Raw genomic sequence first — 18,865 nt, 5'->3', positions numbered from 1 at the left:
CGCGGCTCTGTGGTCCAGACAGATGGTGGGCGTGTCCTGTCAGTCAGCATCCTTTCTTCTGATGGAGACGAGAGTCATCCTCCATCCTTCATCCCCGTGATCCTGGTCCAGTGACGCGACTGTGCTGCTAGTTTGTTTAACCCTGAGTGTCGGTGGTTCTCCTCGGTGTCGGTGGTTCTTCTCGGTGTCGGTGGTTCCCTCTCGGTGTCGGTGATGGACGCGGCGGCGGAGTGTCGGGTGAAGGTGATGTGTCGCTTCAGGCCGCTGAACGACGCCGAGCGGAGCCGCGCAGACAAATTCATCCCCAAATTTAACGGAGAAGACACGGTGGTGGTGGCGGTGAGTGTTTACCGACGATCTGCGGTCTGTTACCGACCGATCTGCGGTCTGTTAGGGTTCGGTTCAACCTGCGGTCACACCCTGTCTGTGTGACGTAACAATGAAAACAAAGCCTCATCACTAACCATAACCAGTTAATAACTAACCATAACCCAACCACTACTCCAATATTAGTCCTACACTTAACCGGTTCCTCAGAAAGTGAGGTTCTGCCTCGTTAGGACCAGGTTTTGGTCTCCATGAGGACTGCTGGTCCTGACTAGGTGAGCGTAACAAACACATATACACACATATTGATCTTATTTTGAAAGGATGGAGTGAAGCTTCATGGGAAATGTGGTTTCCAGGACAACACACAGGTCACACAGGTCACACACGTTCTTCCTGAAAGTGAAGCCTCTTATTTTGAAGTGAACTGTCTTGATGGTGAACAATCAGGCTTTTATTCTGACAGTGCACTTCCTGTTACAGGGGAAGCCATACGTGTTTGACAAAGTTCTCGCTCCAAACTCGGAACAACTTCAGGTGTACGACGTCTGCGCCAAACAGATCGTCCGAGGTCAGTGCAGCCAATCACACGCCTCCATCTGACACACACACACATTAATGTTGTTGTTGTTGTTGTTGTTGTTGTTGTTGTTGTTGTGATGTTCAGATGTGTTGGGCGGATATAACGGGACGATCTTTGCGTACGGTCAGACGGCATCAGGAAAGACTCACACCATGGAGGTCAGTAAAGTGCTTTATTTAAATAAAGACTAAATGTAATAAGATTATAATACAATAAATAATCTTGATTTTAATAAGAATATTTTATTGTTTTTAGGGAAATCTTCACGACCCTCGTCAGATGGGAATCATTCCTCGAATCTCCAAAGACATTTTTGACCACATTTACTCCATGGACGAAAACCTGGAGTTTCACATCAAGGTGATGACGTCACAGATGATGTCACTGATGTCACTGATGACGTCACTGATGATGTCACTGATGACACTGATGATGTCACCGATGACGTCACGATGATGTCACCGATGACGTCACCGATGACATCACCGATGGTGTCACCGATGACATCACCGATGGTGTCACCGATGATGTCACCGATGACGTCACCGATGGTGTCACCGATGACGTCACCGATGATGTCACCGATGACGTCACCGATGATGTCACTGATGATGTCACTGGTTTCGTCACCGATTATGTCACCAATGTTGTCACTGATGACGTCACCGATGATGTCACCGATGAAACACGTCACATGTTTACCGTCTCCGTGTCTTTACAGGTGTCTTATTTTGAAATCTATCTGGATAAAATCAGAGATCTACTTGATGGTAAAAACACAGTACAGATACTACAGATGATACTACAGACACATTACTGTTACTACAGTTAAGAGTACTTGTACTACAGGAGTTCAGGACTGTGTTGGTGATTTTGATTTTTTTGTTTCAGTGTCAAAGACAAACTTGGCCGTTCACGAGGACAAGAACCGGGTTCCCTTTGTCAAGGTATGTGATCCAGGTACTGATACTGATCCAGGTACTGATCCAGGTACTGATACTGATCCAGGTACTGATCCTGTTACCCATGTTGATGCTGGTGTGTGTGTGTGTGTGTGTGTGTGTGTGTTTTTGTAGGGCTGCACAGAACGTTTTGTTTCTAGTCCTGATGAAGTGATGGACGTCATCGATGAAGGGAAAGCAAACAGACATGTGGCTGTGACCAGTGAGTACCTGTCTGTGTCCTCACCTGTCTGTGTGTCCTCACCTGTCTGTCTGTCCTCACCTGTGTGTCTGTCCTCTGCAGACATGAACGAGCACAGCTCTCGGAGTCACTCCATATTCCTGATCAACATAAAGCAGGAGAACACGGAGACTGAGACCAAAGTGTCGGGGAAACTCTACCTGGTGGACCTGGCTGGCAGTGAGAAGGTCTGACCTATGACCACCTACGAAGTGTCTGTCCTCACCTGTCTGTCCTCCACATGTCTTCACCTGTCTGTGTCTCCCTGTGATCCAGGTGAGTAAGACGGGAGCAGAAGGTTCAGTGTTGGACGAAGCGAAGAACATCAACAAATCTCTGTCAGCGCTGGGAAACGTCATCGCTGCTCTGAGTGAAGGGACGGTGAGTCTGTCCTCACGTCCTCACGTCCTCACGTCCTCACGTCCTCACGTCTTTAGTGATGTCCCTCTGACCTTTTCTCTCGTCCTCTTGTCCTCAGAAGACACATGTCCCCTACAGAGACAGTAAGATGACGAGGATCCTCCAGGATTCTCTCGGAGGAAACTGTCGCACGACAATAATCATCTGCTGTTCACCATCAGTTTATAATGAGACGGAGACGAAGTCCACACTCATGTTTGGACAGAGGTACACACACACACACACACATGCACAAGTTTACACACACACACACGTTTACACACACACACACAAGTTCTCACACACACACGCACACCTATCTACACACACATTTTCACACACAAGATTACACACACGTCTACACACACACACACACACCTGTGTACACACACACACACAAGTTTACACACACACCTGTCTACACACACACACACACGTTTACACACACACACACACACACACACACACACAAGTTCTCACACACACACGCACACCTGTCTACACACACATTTTCACACACAAGATTACACACACGTCTACACACACACAGACACACCTGTGTACACACACACACAAGTTTACACACACACCTGTCTACACACACACACACCTGTCTACACACACACACACACACGTTTACACACACACACACACACACACGTTTACAAGACAATTTTTCATTTATAAAATCAAAATATGAATGATTTCAGTTTCTTGTGTGTGTGTGTGTGTGTGTGTGTGCGTGTGCGTGTGTGCGTGTGTGTGTGTGTGTGTGTGTGTGCGTGTGTGTGTGTGTGTGTGTGTCAGAGCTAAGACCATTAAGAACACAGTGTGTGTGAACCTGGAGCTCACCGCTGAAGAGTGGAAGAAGAAATATGAGCTGGAGAAAGAGAAAACCCGGAGTCTGAACCTGGCGAACCAGAGACTGGAGCAGGAGCTGAAACGATGGAGGAAAGGTAGCAACAGGGTTATTGATTAGTATTATTATTGTTAGATTAGTAGTTGGCTATTGATTGATTGATTGATTGATTGATTGGTTGTTTCAGGTGAGTCTGTACCTGTGGAGCAGCAGAGCAGAAACAAGAAGAGTAACAGTGACGCGTCGGTGGTGATTGACAGCTTGGCCCCGCCCCCTGAACCTATGTCTGATGAAGAGAAGACGCAATATGAGACACTCATCAACAAACTGTACCAACAGCTGGACGACAAGGTGTGTGTGTGTGTGTGTGTGTGTTCTTGTACTTGCGGCATACTGAGGACCAGTGAGGGGTTTTTAACCAACAAAGTGAGGTCATTTTTACGGAGTGAGGACATTTTGGCCGGTCCTCACTTCAAATCACTCCCTTAGGTTGCTATAACATGCTATACTCAATTTTTCAATAAAATAAAAAAAAATCACATTTTGGACAAAATAGTATAGTATGACTTTTTTGTCAAATTTGGGACCAAAGATTTTGGGTAAAATTTATTTTTTTTGTCAAATTTTGGACCAAAAAAAAAATAAAAAAAGTTTTCCAGTCCTTTTTGCTCTGGGGCTCCACCTGCAGACATGTTATGTTACTGCAACCAGTAGTTCTTTGTAGATGTCCTTCATTAAGTAGATATTTGTAATTGTGTTGATTTATAAAGTGGAAATGCTGGTCCTCAGTATGCAGCAAGTACAAGAATGTGTGTGTGTGTGTGTGTGTGTGTGTGTGAACTGAAAATCTGCTGATTCATGTTTCAGGACGATGAGATCAATCATCACAGTCAGACGGCTGAGAAAGTCAAACAGCAGCTCATCGATCAGGACGAGGTCAGTGAGGGTTATTTTAAAATGAACGGGTGATGTTTCGTCACAATAACCCTGTCATAACTCACGTCTCGTCATAATAACCCTGTCACTGGTGCAGCTGTTGACGTCCAGTCGCCATGACTACGAGCACGTGCAGAGCGAGTTGTCGCGGCTGCAGAGAGACAGCGACTCGGCCAAAGAGGAAGTGAAGGAGGTTCTTCAGGCTCTGGAGGAACTCGCCGTCAACTACGACCACAAGAGTCAGGAGGTCGAGGACAAGAATCGCTTCAACCTGCAGCTGAACCAGGAGCTCACTAACAAGACCGTGAGTGTCCGTGAAGAACGAGCGCTGAATCAATCTGTTTGTGCTGGTGTTGACGTGATGTCACTGATGATCCTCAGGTGAGTCTGGAGACGCTGCAGAGAGACTTCTCTTCTCTTCAGGGCGTCAGCTGTCATCAACGCAAGAGATCTTCAGAGATCCTCAACCTGCTCCTCAGAGACCTCAGCGAGGTCGGGAACATCCTGGGAACCAGTGAAGTCAAAGCTGTGAGTCTCGCTTTAGTCACCTGATACATGATGGTCACCTGATGATCACCTGATCTTCACCATATGATCACCTGAAGGTCACCTGATGATCACCTGAAGGTCACCTGATGATCACCTGAAGGTCACCTGATGTTCACCTGATCTTCACCTGATGATCACCTGAAGGTCACCTGAAGGTCACCTGAAGGTCACCTGATGATCACCTGAAGGTCACCTGAAGGTCACCTGATGATCACCTGATGATCACCTGAAGGTCACCTGATGGTCACCTGATGATCACCTGATGATCACCTGAAGGTCACCTGAAGGTCACCTGAAGGTCACCTGATGATCACCTGAAGATCACCTGATGGTCACCTGATGATCACCTGAAGGTCACCTGAAGGTCACCTGATGATCACCTGATGATCACCTGAAGGTCACCTGATGGTCACCTGATGATCACCTGAAGGTCACCTGAAGGTCACCTGATGGTCACTTGATGGTCACCTGATGGTCACCTGATGATCACCTGAAGGTCACCTGAAGGTCACCTGAAGGTCACCTGATGGTCACCTGATCTTCACCTGATCTTCACCTGATGATCATCTGATGGTCACCTCATGATCACCTGAAGGTCACCTGATGTTCACCTGATCTTCACCTGATGATCACCTGAAGGTCACCTGAAGGTCACCTGAAGGTCACCTGATGATCACCTGATGATCACCTGAAGGTCACCTGATGGTCACCTGATGATCACCTGAAGGTCACCTGAAGGTCACCTGATGATCACTTGATGGTCACCTGATGGTCACCTGATGATCACCTGAAGGTCACCTGAAGGTCACCTGATGATCACTTGATGGTCACCTGATGGTCACCTGATGATCACCTGAAGGTCACCTGAAGGTCACCTGAAGGTCACCTGATGGTCACCTGATCTTCACCTGATCTTCATCTGATGGTCACCTCATGATCACCTGATGGTCACCTGATGGTCACCTGATGATCACCTGAAGGTCACCTGAAGGTCACCTGATGGTCACTTGATGGTCACCTGATGGTCACCTGATGATCACCTGAAGGTCACCTGAAGGTCACCTGAAGGTCACCTGAAGGTCACCTGATGGTCACCTGATGATCACCTGAAGGTCACCTGAAGGTCACCTGAAGGTCACCTGATGATCACCTGAAGGTCACCTGATGGTCACCTGATGACCTGATGTCTGTGCAGGAGAGCAGCACAGTGATGGAGGACGACTTCACCTCCGCTCGTCTCCACATCAGTAAAATGAAGTCTGAGGTCAAATCTGTGGTCGGACGCTGCAAACATCTGGAGATGAACCTGCTGGAGGACAAGAGGAGGAGAGAGGATGGAGAGCAGGAGATCAGTGGTCTGCAGCTGCTCGTGTCCCAGGTGACACACACACACACACACACACACACACACACACACACACACACACACACACACACACACACACACACACACACACACACACACACACACACACACACACACACACACACACACACACACACACACACACACACCTGTCATATATTCTATTGTGAGTTTTTGTTGTTTTCTTTCAGCTCCAGGCGAAGACGACCTCTCTGACCTTTGACCTGCAGCAGCTGGAGCAGAAAAAGCGTCAGGTGGAAGAAGGTCACGACCTTCTGATGGAGGAGTTTGCCAAACTTCAGGCTCAAGGTCAGTCAGAGGTCGCCATGGTTACAGAATAATCCTGCTCTCAGAGTGACTGACGTCACAGGTGTGTGTGTGTGTGTGTTCAGGTCAAATGCACGAGCTGACAGTGATGGACAAAGAGAAAGAACACATGGACAAATTAAAGGACGCTGATGACATGAAGGTAAAGTCACAGAGGTCAGGGGTCAAAGGTCAGAGGTCAAAGGTCAGAGGTCTAAAATCTTCTCCTTGTGCAGAGAACGTTAGAAGAACAGATGAAGAACCACAGAGAAGTTCATCAGAAACAACTGAGTCGACTGCGTGATGAGAACGAGCAGAAACGCAGAGACTTTGATCAACTCAAAGAGTAACGTTTGATTATTGATTATTGATTATTATACTGAACTTCTTTATATGAGTTACTTTATACATGAGAAGGTTCTGTAACACTGAAACACTTCTGGAAACATTGTGTTTACGTTGTGTTTCTGTTGTTTACACTGTTTACGTAGCCTTTTTCTGTTGTGTTTCTATTGTGTTTTTACGTCGTGTTTTTATGTTGTTTACACTGTTTACGCTGTGTTTTTACGTTGTGTGTTTACGTTGTGTTTACGTTGTGTTTTTACATCATGTTTACGTCGTGTTTTTATGTTGTGTTTTTCCATTGTATGTGTCCATTGTGTTATCACGTTGTGTTTCTGTTGTTTACACTATTTACTATTTGTTTTTATGTTGTGTGTGTTTCCGTTCTATTTTTATGTTGTGGTTCTATTGCACTTACCTGTTGTGCGTTCACACTGTGCTTCCGTTGTGTTTGCGTACCACTCTACTATAACCACCATTCCACCATAACTACCATTCCACCTTAACTACCATACCACCTTAACTACCACTCCACCTTAACTACCATTCCACCTTAACTACCATACCACCTTAACTACCACTCCACCTTAACTACCATACCACCTAAACCTAACTATAACTATAACTTTCATTCATTAATTTCCGTTGCGTTTACCTGTTGTGCGTTTACATTGTGTTTACATTGTGTTTACCTGTTGTGTGTTTCTGTTGCAGCCTCCATCAGGCTCTGCAGCTGGAGAACAGAAAGCTTCACTTGGACTTTGACAAAGTCAAATGTGAGGATGACAAAAAAGAGCAGAAGCTTCAGAAACTCCAGTGAGTTTACGTTTGTTTACGTCTTTGTTTACGTCGAGTATCATTTACGTCGCGTTACGTTCGTTGTTGTTGTTTAAAACCCGTCTGCGTTTGTGCGACTCAGGTTTCTGAATGAGAAAAGAGAACAAGCCAAAGAAGATCTGAAGGGTCTGGAGGAGACGGTGGTAAATATCTGCTCATATATAATCTATAATCCAGATTATATATATTTACGATGAACGTTTGTGTGTTTGTCGATCACTCACAGTTTATTGATGTCATTTCAGGCCAAAGAGCTTCAGACGCTGAGTGAACTTCGTAAACTCTTCATCGACGACTTTGGCACCAGAATGAAGAACGTGAGAGAAAAAGACTCTTTAAGATCAGATTAGATTCATCATCATTTATCATCATGATCAAATCAATCCAGATCAGATTAAAGTAGATTAGATTAGATCAGAGCAGCAGATTGTTCAATTCTCCTTCACCTCATGCATCTTTGTTACGACCGGGGAAACAATCTAAAGCAGATCCAGAGCCGTTTCTTGCTATATGCGGACTGTGCAGCTGCATAGGGCCCCGCAGCCACCAGGGGGCCCCCAAACTGCAAGTTCAGACTCATATTTTATTATAATTTTGAGAATTAAAAGTTCCTGTCTTTGTTTGCATGTATTGGATGCATTCATTATGCATAATATTTGCAAAGCAAAGTGTTTGTGGGGTAATCAGAAAAAAAGGGTGGGGCCCCCAAACAGCTAGAAATGGCCCTGAGTAGATCACACCTTATATTTTGGAACTTCCTGTTCAGGAGCCAATCAGCTGCCAGGGTCCAGTTAAAGACACACCCACACACGTCATTTCATCAAGCATACACACCTGCAGCCCGTGTGTGTCGTTAGCTAGTTAGCTAGCTAGCTAACCAGCGGTCGCTAACGCGTTTGTTTTTGCGTGAACAGAGTTTGGAGGACGACAGCGACGAGGCCGGCGGCAGTTTGTCTCAGAGGCAGAGAATCGTCTTCTTGGAGAATAACCTGGAGCAGCTGAGTCGTGTCCACAAACAGGTGAGTGACGACGACGTCACCGCGCCGCGACGTCATCGTCGTCGACTACATCTGACGCCTCTGTCTCGTGCAGCTGGTGCAGGACAACGCCGACCTCCGCTGCGAGCTGCCGAAGATCGAGAAGCGACTGCGAGCGACGGCCGAGCGAGTGAAATCTCTGGAGACGGCCCTGAGGAACGCCAAGGAGGCGGCGGCCAAGGAGCGCAAACGCTACCAACAGGAAGTGGAGCGCATCAAAGAAGCGCTGCACTCGAAGAACGCCTCCAGGAGGGGGCACTCTGCTCAGATAGGTGAGGAAGCTTCGTCCACCAGGGGGCAGTAGAGGAGTTTTACTGTACTCTGTGTATTTGTTCTTATACGTCACCTGTGTCCATGAAGCTAAGCCAATCAGAGCCGGGCATCAGCAGCCGTCCTCGTCCACGCCCGTCAGAATGCCAATCAGAGGAGGCGGAGCTTCATCCAGCCCACGCCATCACTCCACCGCTCCTCAGCAACATCGGCACCATCACGGCCACAGCAAGTAGGCTGCAGGTGAGTTACCATAGCAACAACAACACGACAACAACAACAACAAAAACAAATCAACGCTTAAATAAGTTTCATCACTTCCTTTTTTTTCAGGTCACACATGAAGAAATGGCTTCACTGGAACTACCATACCACCTTAACTACCATACCACCTTAACTACCATTCCACCTTAACTACCATACCACCTTAACCACCATTCCACCTTAACTACCACTCCACCTTAACTAACATTCCACCTAAACTACCACTCTACTATAACCACCATTCCACCTTAACTACCATACCACCTTAACTACCACTCTACTATAACCACCATTCCACCTTAACTACCATTCCACCTTAACTACCATACCACTTTAACTACCACTCCACCTAAACTACCATTCCACCTTAACTGCCATACCACCTTATCTACCATTCCACCTTATCTACCATTCGACCTTAACTACCACTCTACCTTAACTAGCATACCACCTTAACTACCATACCACCTTATCTACCATTCCACCTTAACTACCATACCACCTTAACTACCACTCTACCTTAACTAGCATACCACCTTAACTACCATACCACCTTATCTACCATTCCACCTTAACTACCATACCACCTTAACTACCACTCTACCTTAACTAGCATACCACCTTAACTACCATACCACCTTATCTACCATTCCACCTTAACTACCATACCACCTTAACTACCATTCCAGCTAACCCTTACATTCATTAACCCTTTCATTCACCACACAAACAGACCAACAAGCACAAACACTGAACGCCGGAATCTTCTAGATTCACTTCTTCATAAATGAATGAGTGAAGAATCAAAAAAAGCAAAATAAACAAAAAACAATCAGAGACGACAGACTTCACCGAGCCTCTGCTGGTCATACTGGGAAGTGCTCACAAGTTCTCACTTTTCTTTATTTTTAATATTTTGTTTATTTATTTATTAATTAATTAATTAATTAATTAATTAATTAATTATCAGTTTTGGACCCTCTCACACACACACACACACACACACACACACACACACACACACACTTATTTGTTACTTTGTCACCAAACATTTTAAAGCTGGTATTTCTTTGATGATCACAATGACTTTGATTGTTTACATATATATATATATACTTACAAACGTGTATATATATATATACACATATATATTATTTATTTCTTCACACTTTGATACATTATATTTGTTTTGTTGATTGTTGTGTAGTATTTGTGTACTAGTGTTATTGTGTGTGTGTGTCACGACCGATCGTCACAAATGTTCTAAGTATTGAAAAGTTTACATTGACGAGAATCATGTGTTCACGTGTTCATGTGTTCATCGTGAATGAGAATCAGTGTTCATGTGTTCATCATGTGGTATTACTACGACTGATATGAATATTGTGTTTACATAAATGTTACTTTATCAAAGTGATCAGGGATTTTTGTGTATGAACTCGTTCTTTATGACGTAAAATAAACTTTGTTCAAACTGTCGTGTTTAATCTTTGTTGATATTCATTCATTCATTCAAGAATAATGTGGTCATTGAGTATAAGGCACTGCAGGCACTCGGCATGATGGGTAACAGGAAGTGGATAAAACAATCAAATACCAGGAGCATGTTTGTTTGTTTGTTTGTTTTTCTTGGATTTATTTGTCACTTCCTGTCTGGACTGAAGATGTCTGGACTCTCCCTGAGCACCAGCTCCACCACCTGGTTCTGAAAGACCATGTTGACGGCCATGTTTCCTGCGTCCAGCTCCGGCCACATCAGCGTGGGTCCAAACACGATGGCCATGCCCTGAGTGGACATCAGGTTCTTCTTGGAGAAGTTCAACACTCTGGGGGGAAAAAGTGAAAGACAAACACACACATGGTCAAATAGAACATGTAGAAGATCTTATATTATCAAAGAGAGCAGATGGAGGAAGAAGTGAATCCTTTGGAACCCTGAGGTGCGAGAGCTTCCTGTACCTGTTCAGGTGTGTGAAGAGCAGCTTCATGGTTTCATGGTTCACTCTCGGCAGATCGTGGATGAGTTTCTTCAGAGCCTGAACTTTTTGTTTGGAGTCTTTGATCTCTGTTCAGAGACACAAACATGTTACACACATGTTACACACATGCAAACGGCCACGTCGTCTTAAGACATTGTTGTAAAAGCTTATAATTCACACTTTCAGAATCCGTAAATAACTCAACTTATAAATGTCAAAAGGCTCTAAAGTCCAGAATTATATTTTTATCTGTCTCAATGGCTCCACCCTATTGTTCAGTCGCCCCACCCACTGGCTATGTAGCCACACCCCCTTGCTCGGTAGCACCACCCACTGGTTCAGTAGCCACACCCACTGGTTAAGTTGCCCCACCCTCTGGCTCAGTAGCCACACCCACTGGTTAAGTAGCCCCACCCTCCGGCTCACTAGCCCCACCCACTGGTTAAGAAGCCCCACCCTCCGGCTCACTAGCCCCACCCACTGGTTAAGTAGCCCCACCCTCCGGCTCACTAGCCCCACCCACTGGTTAAGTAGCCCCACCCACTGGTTAAGTAGCCCCACCCACTGGTTAAGTAGCCCCACCCTCCGGCTCACTAGCCCCACCCACTGGTTAAGTAGCCCCACCCACTGGTTAAGTAGCCCCACCCTCCGGCTCACTAGCCACACCCACTGGTTAAGTAGCCCCACCCTCCGGCTCACTAGCCCCATCCACTGGTTAAGCAGCCCCACCCACTGGTTAAGTAGCCCCACCCTCTGGTTCAGTAGCCCCACCCTCTGACTCAGTAGCCACACCCACTGGTTAAGTAGCCCCACCCTCTGGTTCAGTAGCCCCACCCTCTGACTCAGTAGCCACACCCTCTGGCTCAGTAGCCACACCCACTGGTTAAGTAGCCCCACCCTCTGGCTCACTAGCCCCACCCACTGGTTAAGTAGCCCCACCCACTGGTTAAGTAGCCCCACCCACTGGCTCAGTAGCCCCACCCCTCTGGCTCAGTAGCCACACCCCTCTGGCTCAGTAGCTCCACCCCTCTGGTTCAGTAGCTCCACCCCTCTGGCTCAGTAGCCCCACCCTCTGGCTCAGTAGCTCCACCCCTCTGGCTCAGTAGCCCCACCCCCTCCCAGCTGAACTAGGTGAATACTCTTAAACTCACTGATCACGTCCACAAACGGCTGAAAGGAGCTAAAGGGAAACAAAGGTTCAGGAAGTTCACGGAAAAACATCTTCAGAGCTCCTGTGACGACGTGGACATCGTCCCACTGATGCTGGTCCAGGTCCAGATCCTCCTCTGCTCACCACAGCGTCCACAAGAGGCAGCAGAGAGTCATACGGTAGCAGAGGATAAAGGAAAATCACATGAATTTTACTGATTCACTTTTTTATTTCAATAATGTTTGACATTCGTAAGAAAACAAAAACCTGGTTCGTTCAGATTAGTTAGTTTAGTTAGTTTAGGACAGTTCAGGTTAGTATCAGTTAGTTCAGATTAGTTTAGTTCAGATCAGTATGTTTTTCATATCAAACCTTGATCGATGATAAAGCGAAGTTTCTGAATCGTGGCCAAATTTCCACTGACTCTGTAAATACCATCCACTTCCAAACCTGAAAACATACATTCAGTCTGTAGTTTTCATACTGACACAATATATACACGTCTGTACTGGTGTTACACGTCTGTACTGACGTTACGTGTCTTCACTGATGTTACACGTCTGTAGTGATGTAACGCGTCTGTACTGATGTTACATGTCTGTACTGATGTTACACGTCTGTACTGATGTTACATGATGTTACATGTCTGTACTGATGTTACACGTCTGTACTGATGTTACATGTCTGTACTGATGTTACACGTCTGTACTGATGTTACATGATGTTACATGTCTGTACTGATGTTACACGTCTGTACTGATGTTACACGTCTGTAGTGATGTTACACGTCTGTACTGATGTTACATGATGTTACACGTCTGTAGTGATGTTACACGTCTGTACTGTTACATGATGTTACATGTCTGTACTGATGTTACACGTCTGTAGTGATGTTACACGTCTGTAGTGATGTTACATGATGTTACATGTCTGTACTGATGTTACACGTCTGTACTGATGTTACATGTCTGTACTGATGTGACTTGTCTGTACTGATGTTACATGATGTTACATGTCTGTACTGGTGTTACGCATCTGTACTGATGTTACACGTCTGTACTGGTGTTACACGTCTGTACTGATGTTACGTGTCTGTACTGATGTAACACGTCTGTACTGATGTTACGTGTCTGTACTGATGTTCCACACCTCGTTTATCGACTGTGTCCAAACACATCCTGATGAACTTGGGTACGACGGTTCCTTCTTGTTCGCAGAGCGTCGACAGTTTGCAGCCGAACACTCGATCTGAGAAGAAAAAGAAGAAGAAGACGACGAAACGTTAGTTTCACTGTAAACACTTTAAAGCCGAGTAAAAACAAGATGGCGGCACCTTTGATGAGGCCTTTCTCCTGCAGCGTCTTCATGGACGGACGTCGGCTGATGAACTTCTTCAGTCGACTCTTCACCCAGTTCCTGTCGGTGATGTCTGATGAAGTGTGTTTCAGCTTTGAGCTGCTGAACATGTCTGTGGACACAGAGAAGACAACAGTCTGTACTTATATATATATATGTATATATGTCACACACATATATATATACTGTGTGTTAATGAAAACAATCTTACTGATTGAGCGTCTGTGAACTGGGTGAGGTGCTTTAGTACTCGTGGAGGCGGAGCCATAACCAGGAAGTGAGCGGTGTCCGTGAAGGTTCTCTGTGCTGTTCGACCTCCGAACGTGAAAATCTGCTTTAGTCTGAAAACAAAAGCGTTCGCGTCAAAATTAACCGAACGTTTCCATCGATGATCAAAGCTCTTTGTTCAGATCTTACCGAAGAGTCGATGGATCTTCTGATGTCGTCGAACCATCTGTTGGCCGTGGAGACGTCGTCCACCTGGACCAGAAACTCACTTCCTGTGTTTGTTGTGATCTGTGATGAACAGAGAAATGCTCTCAAACCTGTTCACCTTCACTCTCTCTGCGTTCACTTATTATGGGATATATCGTGATACTGTCGTTACCTGGAAGACGTTTTTCCTGCTCGACTTTTCTGTGATCCACTCAATCACTGCTCCACACAGATGGACCACATCGGTCCTACCATCTGGTTTCTGAGGGTGAACACATGAGGGTGATGAGGGTGATGAACACATGAGGGTGATGAACACATGAGGATGATGAAAACATGAGGGTGAACACATGAGGGTGATGAGGGTGATGAACACGAGGGTGAAAACGTGAAGGTGATGAGAACACAAGGGTGATGAGAACATGAGGATGAGAACCATGAGGGTGATGAGAACATGAGGATGAGAACATGAGGGTGAGAACATGAGGATGAGAACATGAGGGTGATGAGAACATGAGGGTGAGAACATGAGGGTGATGAGAACATGAGGGTGAGAACATAAGGATGAGAACCATGAGGGTGATGAGAACATGAGGATGAGAACATGAGGGTGAGAACATGAGGATGAGAACATGAGGATGAGAACATGAGGATGATGAACACATGAAGGTGATGAACACATGAGGCTGATGAACACATGAGGGTGATGAACACATGACGGTGATGAACACATGAGGGTGATGAACACATGAGGGTGATGAACACATGAGGGTGATGAACACATGAGGGTGATGAACACATGAGGGTGAACACATGAGGGTGATGAACACATGAGGGTGATGAACACATGAGGATGGAAACATGAGGGTGAAAACATGAGGGTGATGAGAACATGAGGGTGGAAACATGAGGATGAAAACATGAGGGTGAAAACATGAGGATGAAATATGAGGGTGATGAGAACATGAGGGTGGAAACATGAGGATGAAAACATGAAGGTGAAAACATGAGGGTGAAAACATGAGGGTGAAATATGAGGGTGATGAGAACATGAAGGTGATGAGAACATGAGGGTGATGAACACATGAGGGTGATGAAAACATGAGGGTGATGAACACATGATGAACACATGAGGGTGATGAACACATGAGGGGGATGAACACATGAGGGTGATGAACACATGAGGGTGATGAACACATGAAGGTGATGAACACATGAGGATGATGAGAACATGAAGGTGATGAACACATGAGGCTGATGAACACATGAGGATGATGAGAACATGAAGGTGATGAACACATGAGGCTGATGAACACATGAGGATGATGAACACATGAGGGTGATGAACACATGAGGATGATGAACACATGAGGGTGATGAAAACATGAGGGTGATGAAAACATGAGGGTGATGAACACATGAGGGTGATGAACACATGAGGCTGATGAACACATGAGGATGATGAACACATGAAGGTGATGAACACATGAGGGTGATGAACACATGAGGCTGATGAACACATGAGGGTGATGAACACATGAGGGTGATGAACACATGAAGGTGATGAACACATGAGGATGATGAGAACATGAAGGTGATGAACACATGAGGCTGATGAACACATGAGGATGATGAACACATGAGGCTGATGAACACATGAGGCTGATGAACACATGAGGATGATAAACACATGAAGGTGATGAACACATGAGGGTGATGAACACATGAGGCTGATGAACACATGAGGATGATGAACACATGAAGGTGATGAACACATGAGGGTGGTGAACACATGAGGGTGATGAACACATGAGGCTGATGAACACATACGTACCAGAGCAGTCATTTGTTGTCTGTCTTTATAAAACATCAGTGTCTCAGATTTCAACACTGACCACATCAACGTCCAGTTCTTTCTCTGTTTCTTCCCTCGATCTGAGATCTTTGTCATGTTCAGGTGTTCACCTCTGTCCTCCTGACACACACACACACACACACACACACACACACACACACACATTTGAAACATTAGCCCATAGGCTACATACAAATACATTGATTTGAATGTAACGTTACCAATGTTTCAAACGCTGTAGCTCCTCCCACAAGGACGCTGTACTGAGACTGATTCCTGCGATGGCGAGAGATCTACACACAATACAACACGTGAAGAAGAAACGTTACCACACCTGTGTGTGTGTGTGTGTGTGTGTGTGTGTGTACGTGTGTGTGTGAACGTACTGGTTTCTCAGGCAGGTCAGAGTCCTGAAGAACCATAGACTTGGACTGACTCAGACGTTCTCCACATTTCTGTGAACTCTTGTTTCTCAGCTGAACTGAGCTCAGCTGCTGATGCTGATTCAGCTGATTCTGCAGTTTTGTGACTCTGAGGAAAAATCAACAGATCGAGCGTCGACATTCAAACGGTCAAATCTGACTCAAATATGATCAGAAATCTCACTTTTACAATCTGTAAATAACTCTGATTATTCACAGTTAGAAGCTAAAGTATGTGTTCATGTTTCTGTTTGTATCCAAATATAAACACCTTGTTTTACACAGAGCAAAATTAAAGACACATTGACTCAGACCACACGCACACACACGCACACGTTCACACACACGTTCACACACACACACACACACACACACACACACACACACACACACACACACACTTCCTGTTTGCAGCTTGTGTTTCTTCACTTTTACAAAACACTTAAAAAAAAGTGTCTGAAAGTAGTTTTGAAACATGAGGATTTGATATTTTTACTCTTTTGTAACTTGATGTAACATCATATATATGTGTATATATGTATATATATATGTGTATATATATATATATATGTGTATATGTGAATAAATCCTGATGTAAACATGATCACATGACTTTAACAGAAGAGAGTTTGAGATTTAAAATGAAAGTAAAGACTAAAACTACATGTTAGGATTGTGTTGACAGGTCCTATATATATGTGTATGTGTGTGTTTTTAAATGTCTCTAAAAAACTCTAACATGTATGTTTGATATTTATGATACAAATATATATAGAAAAGTTCAAAATATTAATGAATACGTGAATATTCAAAGAATGAATATTATGACTTTTACTTCCTGTGATATTAACATAAAGACATCAAAGATATTTACATGCTGGTATTCTCACCGTTGTGTTTTTAACTGAACAAACTGCAGTATTTGTGAGTATGTGTGAGTAAGTAGTATTATGTAATGATTTAATCATCTAAACATTGATGAAGAAACTTCTCATTTCTCTGTTCAACAAAACAAGTTTTCAAGTTCAGCTCATTTTCTGGATCTATGACGACATTTTTATCGATTATGCATCGGTGAGTGAAGGTCCAACACAAATAAGTGTAATAATAAGAAATGTGACAACTGAATATATGATTATATTTATGGAGTAATAATATAACTTTAGTCTTACTTTGCGCCCGCCATCTACGTCTTCAGAGTGTTAGAGGAAGTGAGTCATGGTGTGGTTTTCTGACAGAGCTGCTGTTGCAACTTCATTTCCTGCTCAGAAAAAACACACGTTAGTGTTCCTGTGTAGACGTGTGTGTGTTTGTGTAGACGTTCGTGTGTTTGTGGAGACGTTTGTGCGTTTGTGTCACGTCGACAAATCAAAGTAAGACGTTTGTTTTCTTTAAATTCAGAAAAAAAACATCTGACAGATTTTTTTCCTTCAGTGCGTTTTAGTTTAGAATAACAGTGAAAACTATCTCCATCAACCACTAACTCACTCACTCTGGTGGGAGGGGCCTAAGGTGGATGTGGGCGGTGCTGTCAGATTAGCTCGGGCTTAAGTTTGGGTTTAAACTCTCCGTGCATTGTCACTGTACAACAAAAGGGGGCGCCGTTATCAGAGATGTTCATAGTTCACTCCAATAAGGTTCTTAGATTTGGTGGATTTAAGTTCATGAGGTCATAGATGTCCATAAGAGTGTCTGTGCCCCTGCAGGTTGGCTGGAGAAACCCCTTACATGGTTTCACTCACTAATAATAATAATAATAATAACTAATAATAATGGCAATCTGATAACAAATATGATCGTATCAACAGCGCCACCAACTGGCAGTGTACAAAATCTCACAATATCAAATACTCAGGGTGGAAACAACAACATGACAACAATAAAAACACAATGCATGACAGAAAGTCCAGTATAATTCAAACATTTATAATCTATTATATTATATATATATATATATATATATTATATATATTATAAAACTAAAGTCCACTCACCGCTGACGTCTTGAAGAAGAATGACTCTCTTAGACCCTGAACTTTAGGGCCCTCAACTTTAGGGCCCTGAACTTTAGGACCCTGAACTTTAGGGCCCTAAACTCTGAACTTTAGGACCCTCAACTTTAGGCCCCTGAACTATGAACTTCAGGCCCTCACTGCAGAAGCTGAAGTGTGTGCTGTACACACGCGCAGCAGTTCTCCGGTCCATAACACTGCAGGCGCACGCTGCAGCGCCCTCTGGTGGTGCCGTTCAGGATCACCTCCAGACGTTTCACCGGCTCCACAGCGAGTCAAATGTTCCTCTGTACTTTCTTAAACTTGGTGTTTTTGAAATGTTATTATTCAACACACCAGTTCATTTTTTTTTCACTTTTTCATGCTGTAAATGTACTTTTAAAACACATTTTTCTGCTG

The 18,865-nt window shown here is 44.5% G+C and overlaps 2 protein-coding genes across 2 annotated transcripts; one reads left to right on the top strand and one right to left on the bottom strand.

The window, feature by feature from the left end:
* Nucleotides 1–213: 213 nt before the first annotated feature.
* On the top strand, nt 214–9,229 carry LOC310941509 (kinesin heavy chain-like; the record flags this gene model as incomplete). The annotated part of the gene is made up of 25 exons (XM_083906696.1): nt 214–339; nt 811–898; nt 995–1,068; nt 1,166–1,270; nt 1,632–1,680; nt 1,802–1,857; nt 1,987–2,074; nt 2,156–2,280; nt 2,369–2,473; nt 2,571–2,719; nt 3,299–3,447; nt 3,538–3,701; nt 4,218–4,286; nt 4,384–4,590; nt 4,668–4,814; nt 6,031–6,213; nt 6,393–6,510; nt 6,594–6,670; nt 6,744–6,853; nt 7,564–7,665; nt 7,769–7,829; nt 7,932–8,003; nt 8,601–8,705; nt 8,779–8,995; nt 9,084–9,229. 25 exons carry the CDS (start codon nt 214–216, stop codon nt 9,227–9,229), a joined length of 2,892 nt encoding a protein of 963 aa, XP_083762822.1.
* Nucleotides 9,230–10,899: 1,670 nt separating this feature from the next.
* Nucleotides 10,900–17,651, bottom strand: arhgap15 (Rho GTPase activating protein 15; the record flags this gene model as incomplete). The annotated part of the gene is made up of 13 exons (XM_083906611.1): nt 17,627–17,651; nt 16,419–16,563; nt 16,254–16,325; nt 16,012–16,152; nt 14,350–14,439; nt 14,160–14,258; nt 13,954–14,083; nt 13,720–13,854; nt 13,536–13,634; nt 12,759–12,836; nt 12,388–12,522; nt 11,217–11,322; nt 10,900–11,083 (listed from the first exon to the last, which is right to left on the bottom strand). Exons 1-13 carry the CDS (start codon nt 17,638–17,640, stop codon nt 10,900–10,902), a joined length of 1,428 nt encoding a protein of 475 aa, XP_083762737.1. The 5' UTR covers nt 17,641–17,651.
* Between the last annotated feature and the right edge of the window lie 1,214 nt (nt 17,652–18,865).

This window comes from Microchirus variegatus (assembly GCF_963457635.1).
Source record: "Microchirus variegatus genome assembly, chromosome: 20".
Lineage (NCBI taxonomy): Eukaryota > Metazoa > Chordata > Actinopteri > Pleuronectiformes > Soleidae > Microchirus > Microchirus variegatus.
The sequence above is the reverse complement of the archived record's forward strand: the minus strand, read 5'-3'. Positions and strand labels throughout refer to the sequence as shown.